This window comes from Phaseolus vulgaris, chromosome 7, assembly GCF_051622355.1.
Source record: "Phaseolus vulgaris cultivar YP4 chromosome 7, ASM5162235v1, whole genome shotgun sequence".
NCBI classification, from domain to species: domain Eukaryota; kingdom Viridiplantae; phylum Streptophyta; class Magnoliopsida; order Fabales; family Fabaceae; genus Phaseolus; species Phaseolus vulgaris.
Genome location: NC_143504.1, coordinates 45551138 through 45578116, shown reverse-complemented (window position 1 = coordinate 45578116; position 26979 = coordinate 45551138). Strand labels below are relative to the sequence as shown.

The window sequence follows — 26979 nt, the reverse complement described above, 5'->3', positions numbered from 1 at the left end:
ACATTTCCGACCTTGGTTATTTCTTTTGGTACTATTTAGTGTGACGGGGTTCCTCACTATTTATCTCCTTTGTCTTTCGAGCTTCATCCTCTCTCTCATAATCTTCCTCCACTACTATTTGTTGTTTTTATAGTTGACTTTGGCTGTGGTATGTAGACTACTAGTACTCATTATATTTTGAGATAAATTAAAGTTGTTGTTTGCGGTTAGTTATTGGGTTGCTACTACGATGGTTGGATATTGGATTATAATCAGTGTGCTGGCTTGTTGAGTTGGGTATTAGTTTAGACCCTTTAGGTTGCTGTAATTCTAATTACTTGTCAATCCCTCTTTCAATAGGTCTTCCTTTACTCGGGTGCTAACGTCCTCAATGCTCCTTTTGTAGGAGATTTGGCTACACTCGAATTAACTTCTCCTTACATGGTTTTCCTAACAAGACATCGAACATCCTTCAATCTAATAAGGTCGAACCTCAATTTACTAACGAAGAAAATCAGGAATATCTCAAGTTAAAGTCTAGTAGCCAAGCACATTTTTTCACCCATTCTATTTTGTCAAAAGCTTGCTTTTCTCAAACCTTGGAGTGTCAAAGTTAATGGATAATTGATTCAGGTGCATTTGTTCACATTTCTAGTGATCAAGGTTGTCAAACTCGAGAGTCTATGTAGACTCGTGAGAGTCCAGTAGACTCAACTCGTAAACTCGTAAGAGTTTACTTTCACATGAAAAAAATATTTACATCAATTTTTCATAATTAAAAAAAAAGCACTGCAAACAAAAAAAATAATTTGCACCTCATTTAAATAAATAAAAACCCAATTTGGTGCAACCCAATAAAAGAAAAAAACCCTAATTCCCTAAATCACACCACAGAAGAATGCAACCCTAATTCCAGCACCACCGTCGACCTGCCACCCGTGACCACCCCAACCGCACGAACCGCCACCACCACGCGACCTCCTCTGCACAATCGCCACCACCGCGCAACCTGCTCCACTCAATCACCACCACGTCGCACTTTTTCAAAGAAGACGCACGACCTTCACACTCCAGAGAAGACATAACACCACCAAAACGAATGTCAAACAAAACGAAACGTGAACCCTAAATACACCGTTTTGGGTTAAAACAAAAACCCAGTTGAACTCGCCAACTCGGAGCATACCTGCGAGTTTGAAAAATTTCACCGAGTTCACTCCGAGTCTGCCGAGTTTACTCAAAATCCGAGTCTACTACCGAGTTAACTCGGTAAGGGTATGTGGACACGTAAACTCGGCTGAGTCAGCGAGTTGACTCGTGAGTTTGACAACCTTGCTAGTGATGGTTCCTTATTTTCTTCTTTTTCTCATCCTAAAATTCGTCATGTTGTTACTTTAGCCAATGGATCCAAAGTTACCTCTCAAGGTGTTGGTCAAATCTCCCTTTCTCTGTCTTTGAACCTAAAACATGTTCTTCTTGTCCTTAACTGTGCTTTTAACCTAATTTCCTCAAGTCAATTAACCAAATCCTTAAAATGTTGCATATCCTTTGATGCAAATTCTTTTGTTATACAAGAGTGTGGTACATGTCAACTGATTGATGAAGGACATGAATCTGGAGGACTCTATTGTCTTGGTATTAGACCATTAGTGTCTTGTTTAGCATTTGCATCTCCTAATGTTTTGCATGATCGCTTGGGTCATCCACATTTATCAAAATTGAAAAGGATGATTCATGAACTTAACAAACTCCAAATCTTAGAATGTCAGTCATGGCAATTAGGAAATCTGTTTGGTCTTCTTTTCAAACAAGAAATAAAACAAGATGCAACTCTGTCTTTCCATAATTCAATTTGACAGTTGGGTTCCAAGTTAAGTAACATCCTTTGGGTTTCGTTATTTTGTCTCTTTTATTGATGGATATTCTTGTGCTTTGGTTTACTTAATGAAAGATAGGTTTGAACTTTTGAATATCTTTGGGTCTTTCCCTAGTTAAATTAAAATCCAATTTGGCCAACTGATCAAGATCTTAAGGAGTGGTAATGCCCACTGATACTTTTGTTTTTCTTTTTCTACTCTTTTACGTTAGCATGGTATTTTACATTAGTTCGACTTGTTTTTTAATGCCAATTTACCTGTCCATCGTTGAGGTGATTCCATTCTTAGTGCTTGTTATCTTGTTAATAACATGCCCTCTTCTTCTTTGGAGAAAAAAATTCCCAATTCCATTGTGTTTCCAAATGAACCTCTTCTTTCCATTTCTCCTTAAAGTCTTTGCTTGTGTGTTTTGTACATGATATGTCTCTAGGTTTGGACAAACTTTTAGCATGAGTTTTCAAATGTGTCTTCTTAAGATATTCTCGTATTTAAAAAGAGTATTGATGTTATTTCCCTAACACTAAATAATATTATATGTATGCAAGTGTCATCATTTTTAAAGAAACTATGATGCTCTAGACGCAATCCTCATACTATTTACAATTTTCTAGCTATCATCGTTTGTCTCCTTCTTGTTCTCTTATCTCCTTTATATCTTCTATTACAATTTCTAGAAATGTGAAAGAAGTGATTGATCATCCTGGATGACGTCAAACCATGATTGTTGAAATGCAAATCCGTGAATATCATGGTACATGGGATTTAGTTCCTCTTCCATTCAGAAAGAAGACAATTGGTTATTGTTGTTGTGTCTATTCCATCAACGTTGGATTTAGTGGTGAAGTTGATCATCTTTGTTGAAATGTAATGTTAATTTTTTTCTTTATGTCCTATATATACATGAATAATAGTCCAATAATGTAGGTTCAATACAATGTATTTTAGTCCTCACATTTGTTCTAGTTGGTATATCAGAGCAAGTTCTCACATTTGTTCTAGTTGGTATATCAGAGCAAGTTCGATTCTGCTTTGTCTTCGCTGTCTCCTATGGCATTTGTCATCGTCACCAATGTCATCTGCCATAGTTCAGTAATAAAAATTTAGGGTTAGGTGCGCCTTGAGGTGTTTGAGAAACCGATCAGCCATGCGCCGATCTACACGCTTATCGGTCAAGCACACACTACTTTCCAATCATCAGAACCTCTCGTTGGCACCTTTGTCTAACTTGCCAAACTTTGCTGTCTCCTTTTTTGACCTCCTTGTACTGTTTTGATGCACCTTTATGTGCTCTCATGGTTTTAGGGTTTCTCTAATCTGTCTCATGTTTGGTCATTGTTCTTCTCAGAAATGGCTTCAATAGGGTTTGGTCCTTTCTTCTTGGCTATTTCGATCATTACAAGTGCAAGGTTCAATTGGAAGAACAATTAGTCGTCTTGGTCTGCCTATGTAGAATTATGGTCCCTTGGTCAAGGATTCCAATGCCCACTTAGAAACTGAATTGAACTCAATTCTTGATGGAGATAGATCCCAATGACAAAAGATTGATTTCCAAGTATGTGCTATTTTGTGAGTTGGACCTGATGTTTTAAAGATGCTCAAATCCTTCAAATCGTGTTTTCGCTTTTTGGAAGAATGTACAAGAAAGTTTTGCTAATGATATCTAACATGTCTTTAATGCAACTCAAAGAGTATCTTCTTTCAAACAGACCAACCATGGTATGGTCTTCAGTTTGGTAGACTCATTAGAGGAACTCAACAAGAAACTAGATAGATATTATATGGTTTTGATTATGAGAAAATTACATTTAGATTTTGATCATGTTCGTGATCAAATGCCTTCTATGGATGCTTTAATTACTGGACTTTTCTAGGTGCCTAATCTGATGAAAGATGATAATCAAATTGAAGTTATTGAAACGTCCACAATGGCAGTCTCTTGTTAAAGAGGAGGTCAGACCATACAAGGAGGATGTTGTGGTAGGAGTTGACATCCTCATTGCTTATATTGCAAGAGAATGAGTCATACTCAAGAAAATTTTCATTCCCAGTAGGGTTTTCCAAACAAAGTTGCTCTTGCATCTAAATCTGAAAAATAAGAATACATAATTTTTGATGAAGAGTACCAAGAATGTTTGAGAAATCAATCAATAAAGGTCAATCTTGTTCAATGCCAAGTGTGCTTTATTTATATTGAGGAACAGGAATCAATACAATAAATTGAGGAGAGTTGATATCCTCTCATAACAAAGATATGATATGAGAATGAATAAAAATGTTCCTAATAATATGCTTATAATCTAGATATTTCTGATTATATAGGATCGATTCCTTATTTCCATAATTATAACAGGAATATTTGATGTTTGTTAAAAGTGGTTAGGAGTTAGTTACCACCATGTTGACAGAGTTAGTTAAAAGTAAGAGAGGTTTGTATAAAATTAGAATTGGAAAGAGAAGGTGTATAGGAAATATACTGTAGGGAGATATCTGGTCCCACGAGGAATGAGAGCTTTTCATTTCTTTAATGTCTTACATTTTTGAAATTCTCGTTGTTTTATTCTTCTGAAAAATTCATCTTTTCTTTTTTTCCCAATCCAGTTTCTATGACCATGATTTCTATATGCTTAGGAATCTTCAGTCCCACTGATTATTGAGCAAGGTGTTTTCTTTTCCAGGCCATTTCAGTTGTATAAGTAACATAATATTGGCTAATGTGTCAGTGAACTTCTTTTTCTTTTAGAAATATGCATTAAATCCAACAATTTTTAATTGGAGAATTCAGATACTAAAACTGCATGCCTTATTTTACTTAATTTTAGATCATGAAGATGTGCTTTTTCCTGTAATTATTCTTGTATCTGTTCTGGTATGTGGCTTTGGTACGTTGAATTAAGAATGTAAACATTTTCTTATATTTGTAGATTAGGGCATGAGGCTACGATTGGTTTATGGTTTAGAGGTACCTGTGGGTTTGGGTATTATGGGGTATGCATAGCTTAACCTATATATTCTTAGTGCTACGTGCCTGTGTCACAAAGTTTTAAAAGTTATCTCATTGTTCAATAAGTTTTCCATGCTAGTGTCCTGGGAAGTTGGTTGAAATTGGCATTGAAGTTATTGAAGGAGTGATAAGAGGAACATTTTCCGAAAACTGTTTCGACATCACTTTCCTCTTAAGGACACTTTGAAGAGCTTATAAAAAAAAGCCTTATGACATTCCAATTAGTTTTTTAGCTTTTTTTGATAAGCTTTATAAAGAAGCTTTGTCAAAAAAATAAACCTTTTTTCTAGCCTATTCGGTTAAATTTACAGTCAAGCTTCCGAGTTTCTAACCTAGTCACTAAGATTTATAGTCAAGCTTGAGTCATTTGATAAGTGCTGAGCTGCTGAATAAGTGCATAAATAAAATATTTACTCAAACAAACCCTTGTTTCTATACAATGAATTTAATAATAAATACAAATGATATAATTTTCCAGATTACTAAATTTGCATGACATACTAAACTCTGCCACCAATACTGAACTTAGACATAATGCTACACATTGCTATCACAAGTCAATTGATAGTATAATGATTTGCTTGGAACAGTCATATCAAAAGGCTTTACAAGTGGATCCTTCATACAAAGCAGCTGCAGAGTGCCTAGCCATTGTTTTAACAGATATCGGTACCAACATAAAGCTTGCAGGAAACACTCAGGAAGGAATTCAAAAATATTTTGAAGCTCTCAAGATAGATCCACACTATGCTGTAATTCTCCCTCATTTCCTTCATTTAACCTTTATTGTTAAATACTATTTAAATTTATTTGGCTTGCTGTGTCCTTGACATGGAATGTTTTTTTCTTTTTATCTATGCTTGCAGCCGGCATATTATAACCTTGGTGTGGTCTATTCTGAAATGATGCAATATGATATGGCCCTTAATTTCTATGAAAAGGCTGCATTAGAGCGGCCGATGTATGCCGAAGCATACTGTAACATGGGTGTAATATATAAAAATCGTGGTGATTTGGAAGCAGCTATTACTTGTTATGAGAGGTAATACATATCTAGAGCCTGTACTTCTTTTTTATGGGACACTTAATTTTAATATCTTTTCAATGTGTTTTATGATTAGTTTATTTTTGCTCAGTAATTTATAATCAACTTCTTATTTGCAAAACTTTTGAGAGAAGGAATACAATGATTTTTGCCTAAAATTTAATTTCCAAACATGTACTTAATGACTTGACTTCTGCTGTTACATTCTATGATCAATTAATGTTTTGTGTCAGGTGTTTAGCTGTTTCACCTAATTTTGAGATCGCAAAGAATAATATGGCTATAGCTTTAACAGATTTGGGAACAAAGGTGATGCATATGTTATCCTACTTGTTTTGGAGCAACCCTAGTGATATTTTCTTTTAAATGACATCTTGTTTCTATAAAAGAAGAAATAATATGACTATTAAGATGAATTATAATGCAATGGTAATTGTTGATAAGCTACATTATAATATTGTAATTAATTACACGTGTACTACTAGAAGTTGTTTGAAGATTCTAGAGATCTCTTTGAATCATTACTTTAGGGTTGAGGTTCTCCATATATAAAGATTGATGTATTGTTTCAAAGTACCAATTCAATAAAAATCATCTCTCATTGAGTTTAATCTTTTTCATGTTGGTATCAGAGCTCCTGATCTTGGGGGCTTTGCATCCACATTTCTTCCACCTTTTTGAATTGTCATCTTAGCTACAATTTCCTTTTTTAGGGTTACCTAAAGTGCACCCATTTCCTTTGATTATTGAGGTTGCTTGAAGTGCACCGAACTTGTGTTTCATGACAACCATGGTTTTCGTCGCCAATGTAGGAGCTTCCAATTAGATTGTTGATCACACTAGAAGATTCGTTGTCCTTCAATCTGTTAATGGTTGAAGCCCACTACCATTGGAGTAGCCACATGTCTGCATATGCGTGTTCTCTGTGAGTGGGGTTCACTTGTCATGTGTTTTTGGAGTGTCTAAAACCCGTTTGCTTCGCCAGAGTCACCCTTAGATGTTCCAAACTTGCCATTCATTTGCCTTTTTGCGTCTCTCTCATTTGAAAGTAGCATTGTTCACAATACTATCTTATTTTCTTTTTGCTGCTCTCCGATCCTTAATCTACTCTTGGTCTATGTGAATGACATGACTGTTGCAGTAGATGGTGATCATGAAAAAAAAAATCTTGAAAGAAAAGCTTTTTGCTCACTTTGCGATGAAGGATCTAGGATTTAAAGTACTTCCTTGGGATAGAAGTTTCTTACTTGAAGTGAGACATTTATATCATCCAAAGGAAGTATGTTCTTGATCTTCTCAAAGAAACAAGATTGGTTGCAAAAGCACTAGAGTTCTTATAGAAAAAAACATAGAATTGGAGTGATGAAGTTTTGTGAATAAGGGCCAATATCAAAGACTTGTGGGGAATCTCATTTACTTAGCTTGCACCATACTTGATTGTAGTTAGTTAGTTCATGCATGACCTAAGGGAGAGACATTTACAGGCTACGAACTTAATCCTTCAATATTTGAAGACAAGTCCAGGAAGTGGATTATTGTTCAAGGCGAATGAAAAATTAAAAATTTAGGTGTATTTTGATGCAAATTTTTTAGGTAGTCACAAATAGGAGATCCACCTTAGGATATTGCATTTTTCTTGGGTGGAAATTTGATGACTTGTTGAAGTAAAAAACAAAATGTTGTTGCAAGGTTTGGTGCAAAGGCTAAATTCCAAACTATGACATGCGAGAGGTGTGAATTGTTATGATTATGACTGAGAATTATTTTGAATTATTTGGTTATAGCTTGCCAATTTATATTTACTATTTTCTTGTCTAAAATGATATTGGTTTGTAAGTTAACTTGCTTAAGGTGACAACTTTGAGTCACCTTGTCTTATGGAGATGATTGGTTTGGTGTAGGTTAAATTGGAGGGTGATATCAACCGTGGTGTGGCTTTCTATAAGAAAGCTTTGTATTATAACTGGCATTATGCTGATGCTATGTATAATCTTGGGGTTGCTTATGGTGAGATGCTTAAGTTTGATATGGTATACCTCTCAATCCATATTTTTAAGTGTGCATCTTCATCTATGATAGTAAATATTAACATACAACATTCTTGTATTACTAAATTAATTGCTTTATTGGAAAATTGTTTATACTACTAGGCTATTGTGTTCTATGAACTTGCCTTCCACTTCAATCCGCATTGTGCGGAAGCTTGTAACAATCTAGGTGTCATATATAAAGATCGTGACAACCTTGATAAAGCAGTGGAGTGTTACCAGGTAATGACAGTCATGCCAATTGTTTCATCCTTGTTGGAGTATTGGCATAGATTTTCTTATCAAAACTTTTTTTTTTTCTCTTGTAATACAGCTTGCTTTGGGAATCAAACCTAACTTTTCACAGTCATTAAATAACCTTGGTGTTGTATACACTGTCCAGGTTATGTATTTGTGCATTTCTTAAAATTTGGAGTTAATCATATGCTTTCAATTACTGATTTCATTCTCCTTTTTTATCCAGGGTAAAATGGATGCTGCTGCAAGTATGATCGAGAAAGCTATCATTGCAAATCCAACATATGCAGAGGCATACAATAACTTAGGTATTTTTTTGTATCTTTAATTTATAATTTGTTTGTTTTGGGGTCACCTAATGGGATAAGGCTGTTGTATTATTGTTTGGTCATTGTGGGTTTAATTGAGATTATGGTTGGGATTGTGAAGGGCTCACAAGATAAATTGTGGGATTGCAACATTGATCATGGATCTTACATCTATGTAAATACTATATATATATGATTAAAAAAAAATAGTCACAATTGTGAGTGAAGGATAAAAATGTGAAACCCTAGGTGAATGAGAAAAAGGGACACTTTGAGTTGTATGTGTTCGTGCAACTTTACCTATGGTATAGTCAAGCAATTGGAATAACAACAACTGGTCAAATTTTCTCTTGGAAAGTTGGTTTTTAGCAGACAACTGCTGTGAGTGAAGGACAAAAATGTGAAACCCTAGGTGAAGGAGAAAAAGTGACACTTTGAGTTGTATGCATCCGTGCAACTTTACCTATGGTATAATCAAGCAATTGGAATAACAACAATTGGTCAAATTTTCTTTTGGGAAGTTGTTGCTTTTAGCATACAAGAAGGAAGGAGAAACGTGACATCAATTACGTAGTTATGCGAAACCAATTATACTAAGGAGAACATTTTTTTTTGAGCTTGGGTTTTAACACAAACTCATTGACCTCATAACACAACACAACACGAAAACATGGTATTCCACCATTTCCACGATCTTTGATGGTGATCCTACCAGTCCCTCTCGTGGCATGACCTTTCATTTCATGGGCTCTAAATTTGCACATGGTGAGGAAAATCATGAAATTGTGCGCTTCCACCATGTCTTAAATCATGATTTTGACTGCACTAGTGCCTTTGCTATGGCATAAATATTGTTTTAATTCTAAAAATAGATTAAAATGTATTCATTTTTCATATTTTAGCTTACGTCGAGTTGTTTGGAATGACGAATAAGCTAACTATCCATAGTCTATTTTGTGCTTTGTTTGGATATAGGACTAGGGAAGATAAGTTTTTGACTAATCCCTTCCCACCTTAGTAGTGTTATAAAAAATCCACTATGGCGGTGAAATTGGTGGCAGAGTTGTAGCTTGCCGCCACAACATGGTGATGACGATGTCATGGTAGCCGGGGCCACTTTTGCTGTCATGAAATAGTATCACGGAACGAACATGGGGGAAGTTGTGGAGTGGCAACAAGGTGCCCGAGCGATATGGAGTAATACTGGCACCTGTGTGAAACAAAGTAGTAGGAACAACAACCATGCCAAATGAAGGAGAAGAAGGCTTAAGTTTGTGTGACCCAACCCGATACGAGACAATGAACCCTAATGTTCTTTCTTTAAATCTTATTTTCCCAATGGGCGAAATTTTTTTCTTTTACAAAATAAGTTGGGCTATTCAACCTGACCCAAACCAAACATCACAACAAAATAATGACCTAATCCACACATTAAACTAGCAATCTCTATTATTATGCAGTCTTGTTGCTGCGGATGTTGTTGCCACCGCATGCTTCTGCTGACCCTGTTGTTTCCGTCACAATTTACATTGATGCAATCGTTGCTGTTTTTGCATCTGCCGTTGCGGATTGCAAGTCTACCATATGCATATTGAACCGACAACTCCTTCACTATGTTTTGTTATTTTTTGTTTTGAACATGAAATTTGTGGTGTTTTAATTTCTTTTTATTGTTATTTAAATTCCTTAGACATGTTATTATTATTAGTTGTTGATTGTTTTTCGTTATCTTCGAATTACAATTATGTTTCTAGATTTTTGAAAATAATGTATATGTATGTAGTACAATTTTAATATTATCTATATGTATATGTTTTATTTCATTTTTTTTTTCGTGATGCTTTTGCCATATCCCGATACGTCTTTTATATATTTTCGTAATGGGTTTTAGGGTCTTTGATATTTTTCGTTATCCAACATTGATAACATTGCACCACACTCTTTAGGTAAGGGGAGCTTATGTACTTATTTTGTTAACTTAAATCATAAAGTGACTTCCTTTGGAGAATTCTTCTCTTAGGTGGGCATATTTTTAAGTGGCCATTCTTGTCCTTCTTGCTTAGCCTCAGTGGTGCTTTAAGTTTTGTTATCAATGCTTATCCTTTGTGGTGCTCTCTAGCTTATTATTGATGGTGTTGTGACATGATTCAATGTTTGGGAAGTAGAGTTTTCTCTTTTACAGTTACTTTTGTGGTGAGCTAGGTTAGAAGTGGCTATTGTCCATACTTGCTTATCTCATGGAGTTGAGTAGTGCAAGATTCTTCATATTTAGCATTCTTGATTCTTATCTTGAGTCCTTCGTTGTTAGTGATGAATCACCATCTTGCTTATCCCATGGAGTTTAAGTGCTGCAAGGTGTTTTTCCAAATCCTAGTATATTTTTTAAGATATTATCTTGTATTATTTTGTTTTCATTATTTCCGCAAAACAACCCAAGATCACATTTATCCAAGACTTTCTTCCAAGATTTATTAATGCAAGGCTTGAGGTAGTTGGTTCGCGATGAAGATAACCTCTCACCTCTCTTGGTCTACATCAAATATGCTCTCATCTTAGTTAGTTTGCAAGGTTGTGCTTTTTATTGACTTCCTGTTTGACATGTCAGCATAGTTGTAGCCTTGGTTATATGGCTTTTATCAATCATTACCTGTGTGATTGACTTGAAAATGATTTTCCTATGTGAAATTTTGTTAATAAAATCATCTAACTATCATATTGCTCGCTAACTAACTATGAATAGCATTATAGACTTAGGGTAGTTAGGAAAGGTAAGAATTATTAACTTGATCATTGGTCAGACCTTCCTTGGAAGTTCAGTGAAGGGGTTATTGGTAGATTAAATTTATGGAGATTGACCAAAAAGCAGGCTTCAAAGCTAAATTTGCTTTGACCCAAGATTGAGTTCTTAGATTTCTATTCCAAAGGAGTTTTGAAAAGTCATGACCATTGTAAGTCACTCATATTTACTTCATCTTTGGTCAAACCATTTTTGGTTGGATGTTTATCGAATGGTTTACAAGTAGATAAAATTTCTGGAGATTGACCAAATAGGCAGGCTACAAAGCTTATGTTGAAATGATATTACTACTGGTGAAAAATTATACCTAAATTTGTTTTGAACTAACACTGAGTTCTTAGAATTCTATTTCAAGGGAGTTTTGAAAAGTCGTGACTGATTGAGTTTACATTCTTTGCATGGTGGAGACTTGTGTTAGTTGTTGAACCCCAATTTATTTTTTCTATGTATGTAGTTACAATATATGATTTATATTACTGTGCATAGGTGAATGAAACTATAAGAACATCTTTTATCACATGCTCAATCATTTTGTATTCTTTTTGTGTAGGAGTTCTTTACAGAGATGCTGGTGATATCAGTCTAGCAATTAATGCTTATGAGCAATGTCTTAAAATTGATCCCGATTCCCGAAATGCTGGTCAGGTCTGATTCATTATTGGCAGATGTTTCATTCTTTTTGATTTTGTAAATTTTCAATAGCTAAAAGTTGCCATGGCAGGTGTGCATGAAACCATTAAATTGCTGTTTGCTTAGAATGTGTATTGAAACCAAAGTTTAAACCTGTCATTATTTCTTAAAGTTTATTGTCAATCAATAGATATTGAAAAACACAAAACAAAGAGACAATAAAGATTCAATTGTTATCGCTTTGATTCGTAACAAAAGGAGACCTATTTGACAACAAAACCAAATTTGAGTCAAATGAAATGCCACCCCTTTGTGCTCAAGATTGTCATTGGTGGCGGCTAGTGGGGTATAACGTTTTGGCCCACCATTGACTTGAACAATGACGGCGAACAACAACGATGACAACGATTAACAAGGCAACGGAAACATGGTTCCAAGATTGAGAGCTCTGATACCAACTTTAAAAATAAAAAGAATTATTTTATTGATATCAATCATATCAATTACATTCGCATAATCTCTACTTGTAATAACCAAAATCTTTAAAACAAGGAAATGATTATATGCTGAAATAAATGAGAAGATTTTGAAGATATTTTTTCTCATTACTAGGAAGATATTAAGAATATTTTTTAGGGTTGATTATTTTCTAATAATCAAAGCTATTTAGAGTCTATCCTCAATCAAGCTAATAATCAAAGATTTTGATGGGGTGTGATGGATATTCCACATCGACTAATAATTAAGCTTAATTATAATATATAAGTGGGGTCAACCTCACCTTACAATTTGGTTTTGTGAGGTTGAATTAGGCTGAAAGTATGCTTATTAAGAGAATTTGAGTGAATAGAGTTTGCATGTCTCAAGTGCTTTTCCTTATATATACTCTTTCAAGTTAGGCTTAGTTACTTATCTTTGCTTGTACATAAATAATGATTTATCCTGGAGATAGAATATTCTTATCTTCAAATTTCTGTGATGATTGCAAATAGATGGCTGCGAAATGGGGCTTTTTTAAAAAAAATTCAACTTCATATAGTTTTCTCATAATTTGGAAATCTTTTTTGATTATTTTTCATTAGTTGAGATTTGATATATGGTTGTGATGATTGGATTTGTTTTTTGCACGACTTATTTCTTTTAATTGTTTTTTCTACAATAATTGATATCTCTTTTTAATACAATAATGTGCAGAACCGTTTACTTGCAATGAATTATATAGATGAAGGAAATGACGACAAACTTTTTGAGGCTCACAGGTACAATTTTCTGTTGTGATATTTTAAACTTTAGTTATTGATTGTGGTTAATCAAATGGCATCATAGGTAACAATCAATCCATGACAACTTTAAAAATGTTCAATGAAAACAAATGATTTTCCTTGATGATGAGACAAATAATACTTTCACTGATTTCCTGATCAACTTCGTTTATTTTCATAAATATTTGGTAAACTCTAATAGTTTTGTTTGTAAAGAAAAAAAATGGACCTGAGTTATTACCTGAAACTGAAGCATATGTGCCATCTGTGTAGTGCCAGGGGTGTGAGATAGTTTGTGCCTTTATATTAGCTGTTGTAAGCATTGATGGTTCAAATGAAGAAAACTAAAGTAGAAACGTTTAAAGTAGAATTAATTTTCTTTTCTAGCTATGTACTAAGTAAGAAAGGAGATGAAATAGTGAAAACTCTGTTGTGTTTTAAAGGGATGAAAACATTAATTATCCGTGGTATGGACCAGTACTATGAAATTATTTCTGGTGACTTGGTTGTCAATCATAAAGCACATGGTCATTTTTTTCGAAAAATAAGAATTTGAAATTTCTTTTAGCTCTTTAACTTGAATCGATTGTTTCGGTCCCTTGAACTAGTCATTGCATTCAAAACTTGTAATAGCCAGGAGTGTTTAGTTATGCAAAATGAATCCATTTATACACTTGAATAATTAAGATGGATAAAACACAGTGTATTCAACCTACACTGTTGTGCATTTATTTATGTATATATATTGGTTACAGAAAGATGGACACTTACCTAAAACTCTAACCCTCCTAAAGTTGGGTACATCCAAGAAATATTAATATAATGAACGTAGTCAGAAGAAGGCAAGGAGGATGAAGGATCCATGGTATGGGAATCTGTGGTGAAGGATCTAAGTCACAAGTATCTTTAGGCATGGATGATGGATTTATTGGTGTCCGACATTGGTACGTAAGAAGAGGTGGTGGAACAATGTTATGTACACATTGCGCTTGAGTTTAAGAGGAAGAAGGAATAATCAATGGATCACTGGACGCTACAGGAACGACATGTTGAGTAGATGAAGATTGTTCCATGAAGGACAAGAAAAAAAGTGTCCTCAAAGAAGGTAACATCAGACGTATAATACCTTATGGTTGTAGGAAAATAACATTTATAGCCCTTTTGAAAGTGAGAATATTTGAAAATGAAGCACTTAATAGCCTTTGTAGCAAGCATGTCAAGACTTGGAGGATATTATGAGCAAAACAAGTACACCTAAATACACATGGAGAGACATGATATAGAGGGTCATTTGGAAAAATTACAGTGAGGAATTTTTTTTTCTAGAGAGGAAGAAGGCATGCTATTGATCAGGAGACAAATAGTCTGCATCACCCTAACGATGAACATGAACATTAGAATTCAACATTAGACAGTGTGCAATTTTAATAAGATGTCTATTCTTCCTCTTTGCTATACCGTTTTGTTGTTGAGCGTGAGGACATGCTGACTGATGTAAGTTTCCTTTGGAAGATAAGAATGACGAAAATGCAACAAAAAATTATTCCTTAGCATTATCAGTTATGAGAAAGAATTTTAATTATCTTTCCAAATTGGTTCTTAGTTTCATTGAAGAAAGACATAAATATGGATAAATGTTCTGATCTGTCTTTCATTAAATAAACTCGAGTACATTGAAAAATTCATTAAAAGTAATTGAAACCAAAAGAAGTGAACATGATTTGGTCCCCTAATATCTGAATGAATATTTGAAAAAATAGGAATACTTTGTGCTCAAGATCTTTTAAGAAAAGAAAATCTAATATTTTTCCTATATGCCGCGAGATTCACAATCTAATGCTTGAATGTGTTTGAGACTAGGAATCATCACCTTCAATTTTGATAAACTTGGGTGGTCCAAATGATCATGTAAAAGTTTTGGTGTTAGAGTTGAAAACAAATATATTTAGAGACTCAATTTCATAAAAGAAAGGCCGTGTGATTCATATTTTTATCCCATGTTCCTCTATAACAAAGGAAATAGTAGTGAAAGTCTTAGAACAGTTTAAAGAACAAGCCAATTGACAAAGAGATTAAATTGTAAGCACAATGAGGAATGAACAAGACAAAATTTAAATTTAGTGAAGGGGATAAAGAAACTTGGCCAACTCCTTGAGATGCCACTTTGGATCCTTTGGCAACAATCACAAGATGAGGAATTTTTGGGTAAGAAAGGGACGGAAAGGAAGAAATGTTACTAGGAGGAATATGGCCTGAGGCACCTGAATCAAGAAACCAGGGACTATAACCTTCCACAGATTGAGAAATGCATGCAGTTGATACACTTGACATTGAACTAGATTGAACTTAATTGATTGATTTCTTAGATTTGTACCTTAAAAATTCTTGATACTCCTCATAAAATAGTTTATATTCTGATTTTTTGGATATAGATACATGAACAATAAAAAACCATGCAAGGAATAACAATGAAGAAAAAGGCCAAGAGCAGCGGTGACAACAACATATGTTGTTGGAGACAATGAAGAAAAAGACAAAGTGGGATCATATGCGCTCTAATACCAACTTGAATAAATAAAACATTGTTTTCTACCTATGTTGTTGTGCTGTTATTGATGTGTGTGTGTATTAATAAAATAGGCTAGGCACTTATCTAAAACCCTAAAGCTGGGTACACACAAAAGAAATATGAATAAAATAAAGTTACAATTGGCATGTCATGTAAGAATATGAAAATCATGTCTATGTTATGTATGTTTAGTTTAGTATGTTTCTTGTTGGCTATGCTGGTACTTGTTTCTTTATGTGATTAATGGCGTGCCTGGATTTTGATTTGTGGTAGTTTCAATTGCCAAATTTATCAGCCATTATGTTTTTATTGCATCAAATTACTTTATGTACAAAAAGTAGAATGACATGAAGCCTGGAGTATTTATCAAAGAAATGTTTCCTTACAGGGACTGGGGTAGGCGATTCATGAGACTATATTCACAATTCACATCATGGGACAACTCGAAAGATCCTGAACGGCCTCTTGTGATAGGATATGTGTCTCCTGATTATTTTACGCATTCCGTGTCATATTTCATAGAAGCTCCCCTTGTCTATCATGACTATACCAATTATAAAGTGATTGTTTATTCAGCAGTTGTCAAGGTATAGATTATGAATGGATGTGCACAAAAATGCTATATATTTTGTTAATGTATTTGCTCAAATTTCAAAGCTCTTGTCATTTGGGTGAAATGATAGTTGCATCAAATTTTCACCCTACCATCTTAACATTTGTAGTTAAATTTATTTTGTACTCCATGAAAGAAACTGATGAATTATTGTTTATTGGCTTACAAATTCAATGTATGTATTCATATTCCTTTTCACCAGTATTCATGTCAATCAAATATTGAAAGAGCCTATGTTTTATCCCTTAAGGGTGATGTGAGTGTTTGGAAGAGAAAGTTGCTCAATCTTTGTGGATGTTTTTGATCCTCAAAATTGCTTTAGGAATTGTGGTTAAGCAAAGGACGATTCTTGACCATAGCTTCATTTTCATTTTGGATCCTGTTTTCCAACTTTTCAAACTGATGGTCCATTAGCTACTCCCTCTTCTGGTTTCATGTACTACTTTCTATTAGAATTGATCTGAGGTTTCTGTGTTAAAATATTTTATTCCTCTGATATGGACTTGGTTATTGTGGGGTGCCTATTGTTGAGGAAAGTGGGATGTAGTACTTAAGTGCTTAGTTCTCTGTGCTAAACAACTAGATTTTGAGGGTGGGTACCTACTAATTTGATCTTATCAATCAATATCAGAGCTGATTGTGGATGTTTTGGAAAGAGATGCTTATGGTGCGGGGTTTTGAGTAACAAGGAAGTTGAGTGAAGTGTTACTGAATTAAGTGTCAGTGTGAACCATTTGAGACATTACATCTTAGGGGTAGTGACATGATAGGAATTTGGGTATTATGAGGTGCTTAAGTCCTACATTAAATAATATGGGGTTCTTGTTAGAGTATTGAGGTATTTGATTCCCCCTCCTTAACATTAACAATTAGCCTCAAGGGAGTGTGCTGCCCAAGTTCATAGATGCTTAGTATCTTTAGGCAAAAGTTTTTTTATTAAACAGACTGGTATTTCGCTAACTTCAAACAAATTGTGTAAGGCAAACAGAAAAAGATCCTGCATATCACAATAGAATTGTGGTGAATATGAACTATATTAATTGTTAGCCTGTCTATCTTAAGAATTCATGATGACTCTATTGAGGGTGTCTCCCCAAACTGCCACAATTTCATAGACAACATTATAGCATGGGTATTAGATGACTTATGGTGTCCATATCTACATGATTTCTGCATCATTGCTAGTGGTCCAAGTAAGATGGTTTTGTGCTGGAATATACAGTATACCACATGCTGGGTGGAGAGATTGATTGGGTTGGAAGACTACCATTTAATTGTTAGCCTTGGATATAGTACTGCAGCGGTTCTAGTTTTCCTTTCTGTAGTGTCCGTTGTTTCTTTTTTACTGCTTCTCCTCCATTTATGTTGGTGTTCATTCTGTTTATGTGGATTAAATGACACAACTTTCTCTTGGCATTTTGGATTGTTATTTATCAACCGTCTTAGCAGGCCAAATATGATTTTCGTTTGCATACAGATATTTATTGTTAACATTGTATGTTTGGTTCCATAGTTTGTCTTGTCATTAATATCTCCATTTTTTGTGTAGAATTTATAATTGAATTTCTTGTGTTTGTGCAGGCAGATGCCAAAACTAGCCGGTTTAGAGAGAAAGTCGTAAAGAAGGGTGGGTTATGGAGAGATATTTATGGAACTGAGGAAAAGAAAGTTGCTGACATGGTTAGAGAAGATCAAGTTGATATTTTAGTAGAGCTTACTGGTCATACTGCAAACAATAAGCTGGGAATGATGGCATGTCGACCTGCTCCTGTTCAGGTGTTTTGAACATCTATAATGTAGATTATCCCCCTTTGTCTATCAACTTGTAACTTTTCTGATCCTTCCTTACCATATTCCTTGTTACCCCCTATCTCTACTTTGTAGTATGTTGATTTTGTGAAAATTCAATTTTTTAGTGTGTAAGTGTTCCATTTTGTGCAAAACAAGTTGTACATTTCATTGTATTTGTTAAAGATGTCACATTGACTAAATATACAACTTAATTATAGTATATAAGTAGGTCTAAACCTCATTTAGTAAGTCGGTTTTGTAGGGTTGAATTAGACTAAAATCCACTTTGTAATATTGTATTAGAGTTTTCCTAGAAAGGTTTTTCGGCTTATCTTGTTACCTGCTATTGGCCCACCCATAAATATCCAATGCATGTTGGACATATCCATTCCTTGGTGTGGTGGGTGTCTTGGAGATCCCTTATTGACTAAAGATATGACCAAATTATAGCATGTAAACGGGTGCAAACCTTACATAACAAGTTGATTTTGTAGGGTTAAGGGTAAGAAGCTTTAGTGGAAGCCCATGGTGCCAAACACTTTGCAACCTCCCTTATGCTACTACCAATTGTTGCTCTTTTTGTCTACATTATTCTACTTATGTCGTCGATACACTTAGCTAACAACATGTGATGGATCAGGTTCTTAGGGTTTGGGGGTGTCTTTTTTTCTTTTCTTACTTTTGCGGCCTAACTCCAGTTTAAGGCTGTCCTATCCATGTTGTATAAGTTTTAAACTTGTTATTTGTGAACAAATATTCATGTACTTGAATTGGTACTTGTAAGATGAATGTGTTAGATGGTAGATTCTTGAATAAAATTGCATGTAAATGATCCTTAATAATATCCAAATTGCATGGTCAATTTGGATATTTATGGTATGATATAATAAACTGATTAAAGCATACTATATGTTAAACTCTAAGAAAGAGAAAAACATTAAACTTGTTATAATCTACATATTTCAAATTATATAGGATCAATTCCTTATTTCTATAATTGTAACTATATCCTTGATTATAATTGATATAGGACTAACTACTTATTTCTAAAATTATAATACTTTCCCGAAAGCTGGAGCATTAAGGTCATATGTGCCCAACATGTTGCAAATATAACATATCCTCAATCTTTGCAAATTAGAGTTAACAAATCTAGTGATGTCTCTAGACTCTAGATTTTCTCTTAATAGGTGTTGTGTACCATTTTATAAAGTCTTCAAATGTTGTTGGAGATGGATAAGGTGAGAACATAGGAGCAACAAGTGACTCAATAGTGGATGGTTGGGCAATATTATGTGGATGAGGCGGTTTCCCGTGTAGCATCCAACATCTATTAATTGTATGTCTAGTGCGGTGACAATGTTCACACTTTGGACGATTTTTAGAATTACCTATGCGAGAGCATCCAAAGTAATTACTATGGGATCAAAGGATGTTTCAACATTAGACAAAGTATGTGTGTTTGTGGTGGAAAGAGATCATTAAAATTCCGCCCAAGATAAGCACTTCAAGAACCCAAACTTTAAAATTAGCTATTACAGAAGTGAGAATTAAGAACTCAAATACTCCAACCAGCTCATACTAATCGTTGGGGGCAGCATGATGCCACCCAAGATAAGCACTTCAGGAACCCAAACCTCAAAATTTGCTCTTACGAGAATTAAGAACTCAAATACTCCAACCAGCTCATACTAATCGTTGTGGCTGTTAAGCACCCCACAATATCCAAGTGCTTAATATATAAACATATCCATACACATACATCTCACTCCTGAATTTAGGGCTAACAAGGCCATTCTGTAAGTCAAATATGAGCACATCTATGGGAAAATGAATACGAGAAATTAGTTGGATTATTCATATGTATCAGCTACGATACAAATACTCTTTGGTGCTCAAGTCAATTATAACACAATAATAATAATTCGAGAGGAAATAAATCTAGATATATTTGTTCTCTAGAGGGTTTGGCACTTATCTCATCTCTAATTATTATTATTGTGTTCTAACTTGAACATCAAAGAGTATTCCTAGCTAATGTAGAACCTCCCAACATGTTTAATCTAGCTATTTTCTCGTATTCATTCTCCCTTAGATGTTCTCATATTTGACTTACAAATTGGCCTTGTTAGTATGAGATGTTTAGTGGAATGTTTAAGTTTTTTATTTTGCTTACTTAATAAATAGCTTTAAAGAGTGGGTTTCCAAATTGCTTGAATGATTATTAGTATATAAAACAAAATTTATTAATGATATAAATAAACTTTTAACAATTATAGGTATGTCTTTAATCTGCTTTTGTTTTAATATTACATATAGCTTTCTCCATGTTTATAAAGTGGCATGTATTGTTTGTGGTAAAATCTACTCTGCAAATATTTCAATTTTCAATTTGATCTTTGCCAAATTGTAACATATTCCTTGTTATGCAGGTGACTTGGATTGGTTATCCTAATACAACAGGATTGCCTACAATTGATTATAGAATAACTGATTCTCAGGCAGACCCTCCTGAAACAAAGCAGAAGTAGTTCTCTTCTTGAATTTTTGTACTTTCTTGTCATTGATCTGTAGTGCTTCTTCTCTACTACTCTTATTGTTGTTTTTTTGTAATGGTACTTTTCCCAAATTACAGGCATGTTGAAGAGTTAGTTCGATTACCAGATTGCTTCCTTTGTTACACTCCTTCTCCTGAGGCTGGTCCTATTTGTCCAACTCCTGCTTTGTCAAATGGCTTCGTTACATTTGGTAGTTTCAACAATCTTGCGAAGGTAGAATCACTGCAAACTATTTTATACATTTCTATTTCAATTTTTGATTTCCAATAGAAAATTGTAACAGGTAAGTAGTGTATCCTTTGACTTGTGCTGTTTTACATTTTTAGATTACACCTAAGGTACTTCGAGTTTGGGCAAGGATACTATGTGCAATTCCAAATTCTCGCCTAGTGGTAAAATGTAAACCATTTTGCTGTGATAGTGTGAGACAGAGATTTCTTTCCAGATTGGAGAACTTAGGTCTGGAAGCACTACGAGTTGATCTTCTGCCCCTTATTCTTCTTAACCACGATCATATGCAGGCTTATTCTCTAATGGACATCAGGTAATATCAATTCTTTTCTTCTTTAATTTTTTTTTGGTCCTGATTAAGCTTTTATTTATTTATTTATTCGTACTTATGTTAGTTGTGTTTACTATGCATTTTGTATTATTTGGGATACTACTTTTTCATGTCTCAATTTTTTTGCTAAATGGTGTTTTGGGTCTTTCAAAGTGTATGTTGTCTTCTAGTAAGTTCCTAAAAATATCGAAATTAAATTGTATTCTAAAGTAAGATTTGTCTTTCACTTTAGTCCTTCCTATGAATGACATTTACTAACAAAGATAGGTTGCTGACATGGGATTTTAAGTGACAACCAATAGCAATTTTTGTGTGGTGGAAGACTGGTAAGAGTCCAAGTATGACTTGCTTGAGGAGCCTCAATCTCAACTTTCATAGCTTTAAGCCAACAATCACTCTTGGTAACCTCAACAAAAGTGGTAGACTCAATGATGGTTGAAATAGAAAAGATAAAATGACGAAAGGAAGGGGAGAGACAATTAAAACAAAGATAATGGTGAATAGGGTAGCGAATACCTGGATGAGGTTTGGTTGAGGTGGATGTGAGAGTACAACGATAATCATATAGGTAGGAAGGTGACTCTTAGTGACGGTAGAACGATGAAGTAGGGGCGAAGGACGCGGGGAAGGAGAAAAAGCTTGAGTTGGAAGGTCAAGAATAAGTGTAGGTGGGTTTGTGGGGATATGGGATCTAGATGAAAAGGTGACGGAAAGATTGTGCTATGTGTATTGTTAGGGAGAGGAGATGAAATAGATTGGAAGTGGTACTCATAAAAGAGGACATTAAGGGAAATGGCAATGGTATGTGTATGCAAGTCATAGCTAAGATATCTTAGTGTAAAGTGGTAAGCCTTGAAAAATACAAGGATGGGCTTGTAGATCAAGTTTTTTACGATGGGAAGTAATTGTGGTGATATAATAAACACCTAGGAAAGTAATGTCACAGGGATGACCATGTAGTAGTTTGTGAAAAGGGTAAGTATTGTCCAAAAAGGGTGTGGGTATGCATTTTGTGAGGTAGGCAAGGCAAACCTCCTATGGTAAATTAGAATGAAACACGAGAGTACAAGCGACATTGAGTAAATGTTGATGTTTACATTCAACAATTTCATTGTTAGGAAGTTTTTATGCAAGTTGTATGATGAAGGATTCCCTTTTGAATGAAAAAGCTCATGAATGCAAAATTCTAAGCCATTGTCAGTACATATGATTTTGATGTGTGTATCTAATTGATTTTCAACAAGATTGATAAAATTAGTAATATGTGTACATGTTTCACGTTTAGTATGCATCAAATAAACTCAAGTGTAGCGTGTGTAATCATTGACAATAGTGAGAAAATAACAACATCCATTCTATTCATGGAAGGCATAGAATATGGTCTCCATATATCCATGTGAAGAAGAGCAAAAACGTGTGTGGTGTGGGAGTTGCTAAGAGGAAAAGGCAATTTAATGTCACGTGTTGCAAACAGAATCTTTATTGCTATTTAAACATGGATATTGTTGTTTCTTAAGGTGCATTCAGTATCTTGACAGGTGACCCAAAGGTCAATAGGAATCACATTGCAGTGGGGGTGTATAATAGTGAAGTTTATTAGGTGGATGATAAGCTGATTACTCCATCTCTCACACCAACTCAATCAATCATCATCCAAGTGTTTGCAACCTGAATGAGACAATGAGCAATTGGAAAAAAGAAGAAAATCAGACTAAAACATGTGGGTGTCTGTGACTCGTTGTTTGTGTGATGAGAGAGTCAAATTTACCTTATAGTGGAGGTGAGTGTGTGGAGCTTGATAAAATGGAACTAATATGAGCCACATTCGATGTTGAATTAGCATTTTGTGTTTGTTGGATTAATGCCAGAGAACAATATCTTGATATTGTTGACTAGAGAAGCAAACGTCTTGGATCTCATTCATAGTAGATTGTTGTTCAGTATCTGAAATTTTCGTTTCACAATCACAACAGCAGTAGTGGATTTGGTTTCCCATTATACAATCAACGGTCTGGAGGAAATCCATGAAATCCATGTTTTCGGTAGCAAACACCAATGGTGTGACCGCTCCTACTACTATGAGCACAAGTTGTGCATCCAGCAGAAGAATTTTACTTTTTTTGGCATCAAAATTCGAAGGATACCATGAAGGCAAAAGAAATCAGAGAAGTGAATGCACAGCAAAGCTCTTCCAAAAGTGCTCTAATACTGTCATAATAGAACAGATGCAGAGAAGGAAAAAGGAGACAGATCAACAATATACTGTCCCATTTATTAAGGAAGAAGAAGGGAGAACGGATATATGCAAGAATAAAGTGAAAAATAACACAGAATTTGCATCACTGTTACTGAACTCACAATGTTACCTGAATTTGCTAGACTTGAACTATGAATGGAAATAAATAATTATTTTATTGATAAAAATGATACCAATTATATTTTCATCATCTTTATTTGTAATTATCAAATATTTTAAAATTAGAAAAAAAATGCTGAAATGAATAGAAAGATTTTAAATATGTCTGGTGAGGGCTGGCAGAGATTGACACGTGGTGTAGCTTTTGGTCATGTGACCACTTGGGTTGGGTCATGCTCCTCAAGGTGCATGTAACCCTTACTTCCTTAGCCATAACGGTAGTGGTGGTCGGAGACAGCGTACAGTGGTGGTCCATTGATAGTCTTGATATCAACTTCAATTTGAATGATAAAAATCAGTGAGCATCAACTAAGCTGATGTAGGTGTGTATAAAGATATAAAAGTTGAGTACAAGTATATCTCAAAGAGGAAGGTTACAGGCTGTTACTTTTCTAAAGCTATGTACAGCAAAAAATGCTTTATGTAAGTTGTACAGTACTATAATAAACATGATTTTAATACTTACAGAATTTTATTGTAAATTATTTTTATTTTCTGCATGCAACACATGCATCTGAAATATCTGAATGTTGGACTAGTCCTTGTGATCAAGTTATATTTATAATAATGAGACTAATGCAATACTTGATGCATGTTCAAATCTTGTCTTATCTCAAAGTCAACTTTCTATTATGTCTTTTAATGTAGTTTGGACACATTTCCATATGCTGGAACAACCACAACTTGCGAGTCTTTATACATGGGAGTTCCATGTGTTACAATGGCTGGTTCGGTGCATGCACACAATGTTGGTGTTAGTCTTCTGAGCAAAGTTGGTAAGAAACTGCAATATTTCCGACTGAATTACTTGTTTTATGTGCTTCTTTGTGAATTGTGACATTCTGGAATGCCTTCAAGCAAGTGAAAACAGTAGCCGCTATATAAGATTTTTTGGCTACTTATGGTCCTCTCTTGGCCGTTGATGTAACACCCCATAAAAACTATATACTTAATATATATATATATATATATATATATATATATATTTCTTGTTCCAAGCCTTTATTTCCCTCTTTTATAGGGATTTCTATACATCATCAAAAACAAGCAAAACATGCATAATCTAAAACTTACAATATATCATGCACTTTCTCACTCTGTCGAGCTTTCTCACTTGCTACATCCTCTACTCGTGTAAACTACGATTGACTAATATTGATTACAACACAAACCACTAAAAGGGTAAGCTAGTAATTTAGAAGTTTTCATAACACAATAAATAAAATTTATGAGTAAATCAATCCACACCAAGGTTGTCAAACTCGCGAGTCTACGTAGACTCGTGAGAGCTCCGTAGACTCGACTTGCAGACTCGTAAGAGTCGACTTTCAACCTGCAATCTGCGACCACCGCAACCCGTGACCACCTGCAACCCGCGACCACCGCAACCACCACACGAACCACTTGCAACCCGCGAACGCTTTGCTCGATTGATCGCCGCACTCCACAGAAGAAGACGCAGTGCACAAAAGACACAAAGGAAAATGAAACGCGAAACCCTAATTTTCCCATTCGGAACGACACCGTTTTGGGGTTAAAAAAACCCAGTTGGACTCGCCAACTCGGACAAGAGTCACGAGTCCACCTTGAGTCTGCACCGAGTCCACCGAGTTTACCCAAAAAACGAGTCTGCTACCGAGTTAACTCGGACGAGTCAACGAGTTGACTCGCGAGTTTGATAACCATGATCCACACAAATCATATTTCAATGTTAATTGTCTCATGTAACAACCTACAAGCATCACTTGCCACATCCCATCAAACTCATAATAAATAGACACTTAATGACTTTCACACACAATGAGTTGAATCTTCAGAGATTTTGCACCGTTTACACTATTGTCTTCTTCGACATTGACAGAGGCAAGGAACACTATCCACTTATGTGACAAGGTTGTCCTATGATTTACAGGACCTAGTTCTAGAAATCTGCATTGACTCTCATCACCCGATACCTTTCTCTAAGTCTAGTAAACAAATGAGGTAGAATAATTGTTTTACATACATCACGAATTCGAATTCAATGCATTTCACCACTGCATAACATGTACTATTACCTCCTTGGTAAACACTATATTCACATCACACCATCAATCTCAATCCACATCAATTACAATTTCACAACAAAAGTCAATTCTCGCTATTTATAATTTCAAGCATTTAAGAGAAACACAAAATATACCCATAATTCAATTTTAATAAACTAAAAGTATGAATAGCAAAACTATTTAAATAAAATAAACCAATAATATTCAACACAATCTTCATATTGTATACTATCCCCTCTTAATTATATTGCATAAAAATTAAAAAGCAACTCATAAAAGCATAGGTCATTACCACCCGACAATTGTTAAAGATAATAATTCATACTGAGTTTCACTCATCCAATCATGGTCAACTATAATTCATAAGAAATCTAAGAGGATAAACTATACCTCTTATGTAGACTTTAAGTTCTAAAAGAACATTTACTTAAAAAGTTAAAAAAACCACAAAAACTTCACCCAAAACTTATAGCTTGACTTTGGCTCACGCACTCAAAGAATTACAACTAGAGTGCTAGACCTCCTTTTTTAATGATTCCAAAGCCATTGTAAAGCTAACATCCAAGGCTACAACATTCATGAAGACCACTAAGCCTAATTAAAAAATATGGATTCACCCAATGCTGAGCAATTTTTTCGTAGTAAAACTCACTTCCTCTTTGCCTCAAATCCATTGGGTGGTTGGTGGGTTTGTTGAGCAGATCATGTTGAAAATTTTTGAGTTTTGCAGAATTCCAAACTTTGCAAACACCCCAAAATTGGCACCTACACAACAATTATAAAACATCTACGTGCCTAATTTGACTATCAAATATCACACCATAACCTGTATAACAGTATAATTCCATGTTACCATTTCACTCAAAAACATCTTATACAATTAATTTCATTAACTTTTCCAAATGAAAACCTAAGTCAATATATTACTATCGAACATAGTTATAAATTTTCAAACTCAATCCAAATTGCAAAACAAATTGAATACATCTTACATCCATCAATAATATAATCACAACCCTTCTTTGCTTTCTAACAACTCATAATATCAAATGTCAATTAAGATAACAATTCAACATAGTGTTATCCAATATTTCTAACTGAATTCAACATCAAATAATCTTCAACCATGCAATGTCCTTGCATAAAATACAATTAATGTGTCTAAGTCTCAGCCTTGTGTTCAAATCTTCTACCTTAGGGTTCTATTAAACATTTAACTAACTTCCCTTACTTGACAA

General features: G+C 34.6%; 1 protein-coding gene and 1 pseudogene across 4 annotated transcripts in view; both read left to right on the top strand.

The window, feature by feature from the left end:
* The window catches only part of LOC137828939 (putative UDP-N-acetylglucosamine--peptide N-acetylglucosaminyltransferase SPINDLY), a 31974-nt gene that overhangs the window by 2790 nt on the left and 2205 nt on the right, over nt 1-26979 (top strand). For 2 of the 4 annotated variants that reach the window (XM_068635705.2, XM_068635706.2), the window contains exons 3-17: nt 5448-5609; nt 5724-5899; nt 6136-6211; nt 7804-7932; nt 8053-8172; nt 8264-8332; nt 8414-8495; nt 11843-11937; nt 13117-13181; nt 16142-16340; nt 17948-18142; nt 20590-20684; nt 20793-20928; nt 21042-21259; nt 24342-24469. In XM_068635705.2, the coding sequence (XP_068491806.1) occupies nt 5448-5609; nt 5724-5899; nt 6136-6211; nt 7804-7932; nt 8053-8172; nt 8264-8332; nt 8414-8495; nt 11843-11937; nt 13117-13181; nt 16142-16340; nt 17948-18142; nt 20590-20684; nt 20793-20928; nt 21042-21259; nt 24342-24469 (1945 nt within the window). Of the gene's footprint in view, nt 1-5447; nt 5610-5723; nt 5900-6135; nt 6212-7803; nt 7933-8052; nt 8173-8263; nt 8333-8413; nt 8496-11842; nt 11938-13116; nt 13182-16141; nt 16341-17947; nt 18163-20589; nt 20685-20792; nt 20929-21041; nt 21260-24341; nt 24470-26979 lie in introns of all 4 variants that reach the window. The other 2 variants (XR_016522981.1, XM_090304376.1) reach the window with 2 other exon arrangements.
* On the top strand, nt 3096-3856 carry LOC150025946 (uncharacterized; annotated as a pseudogene).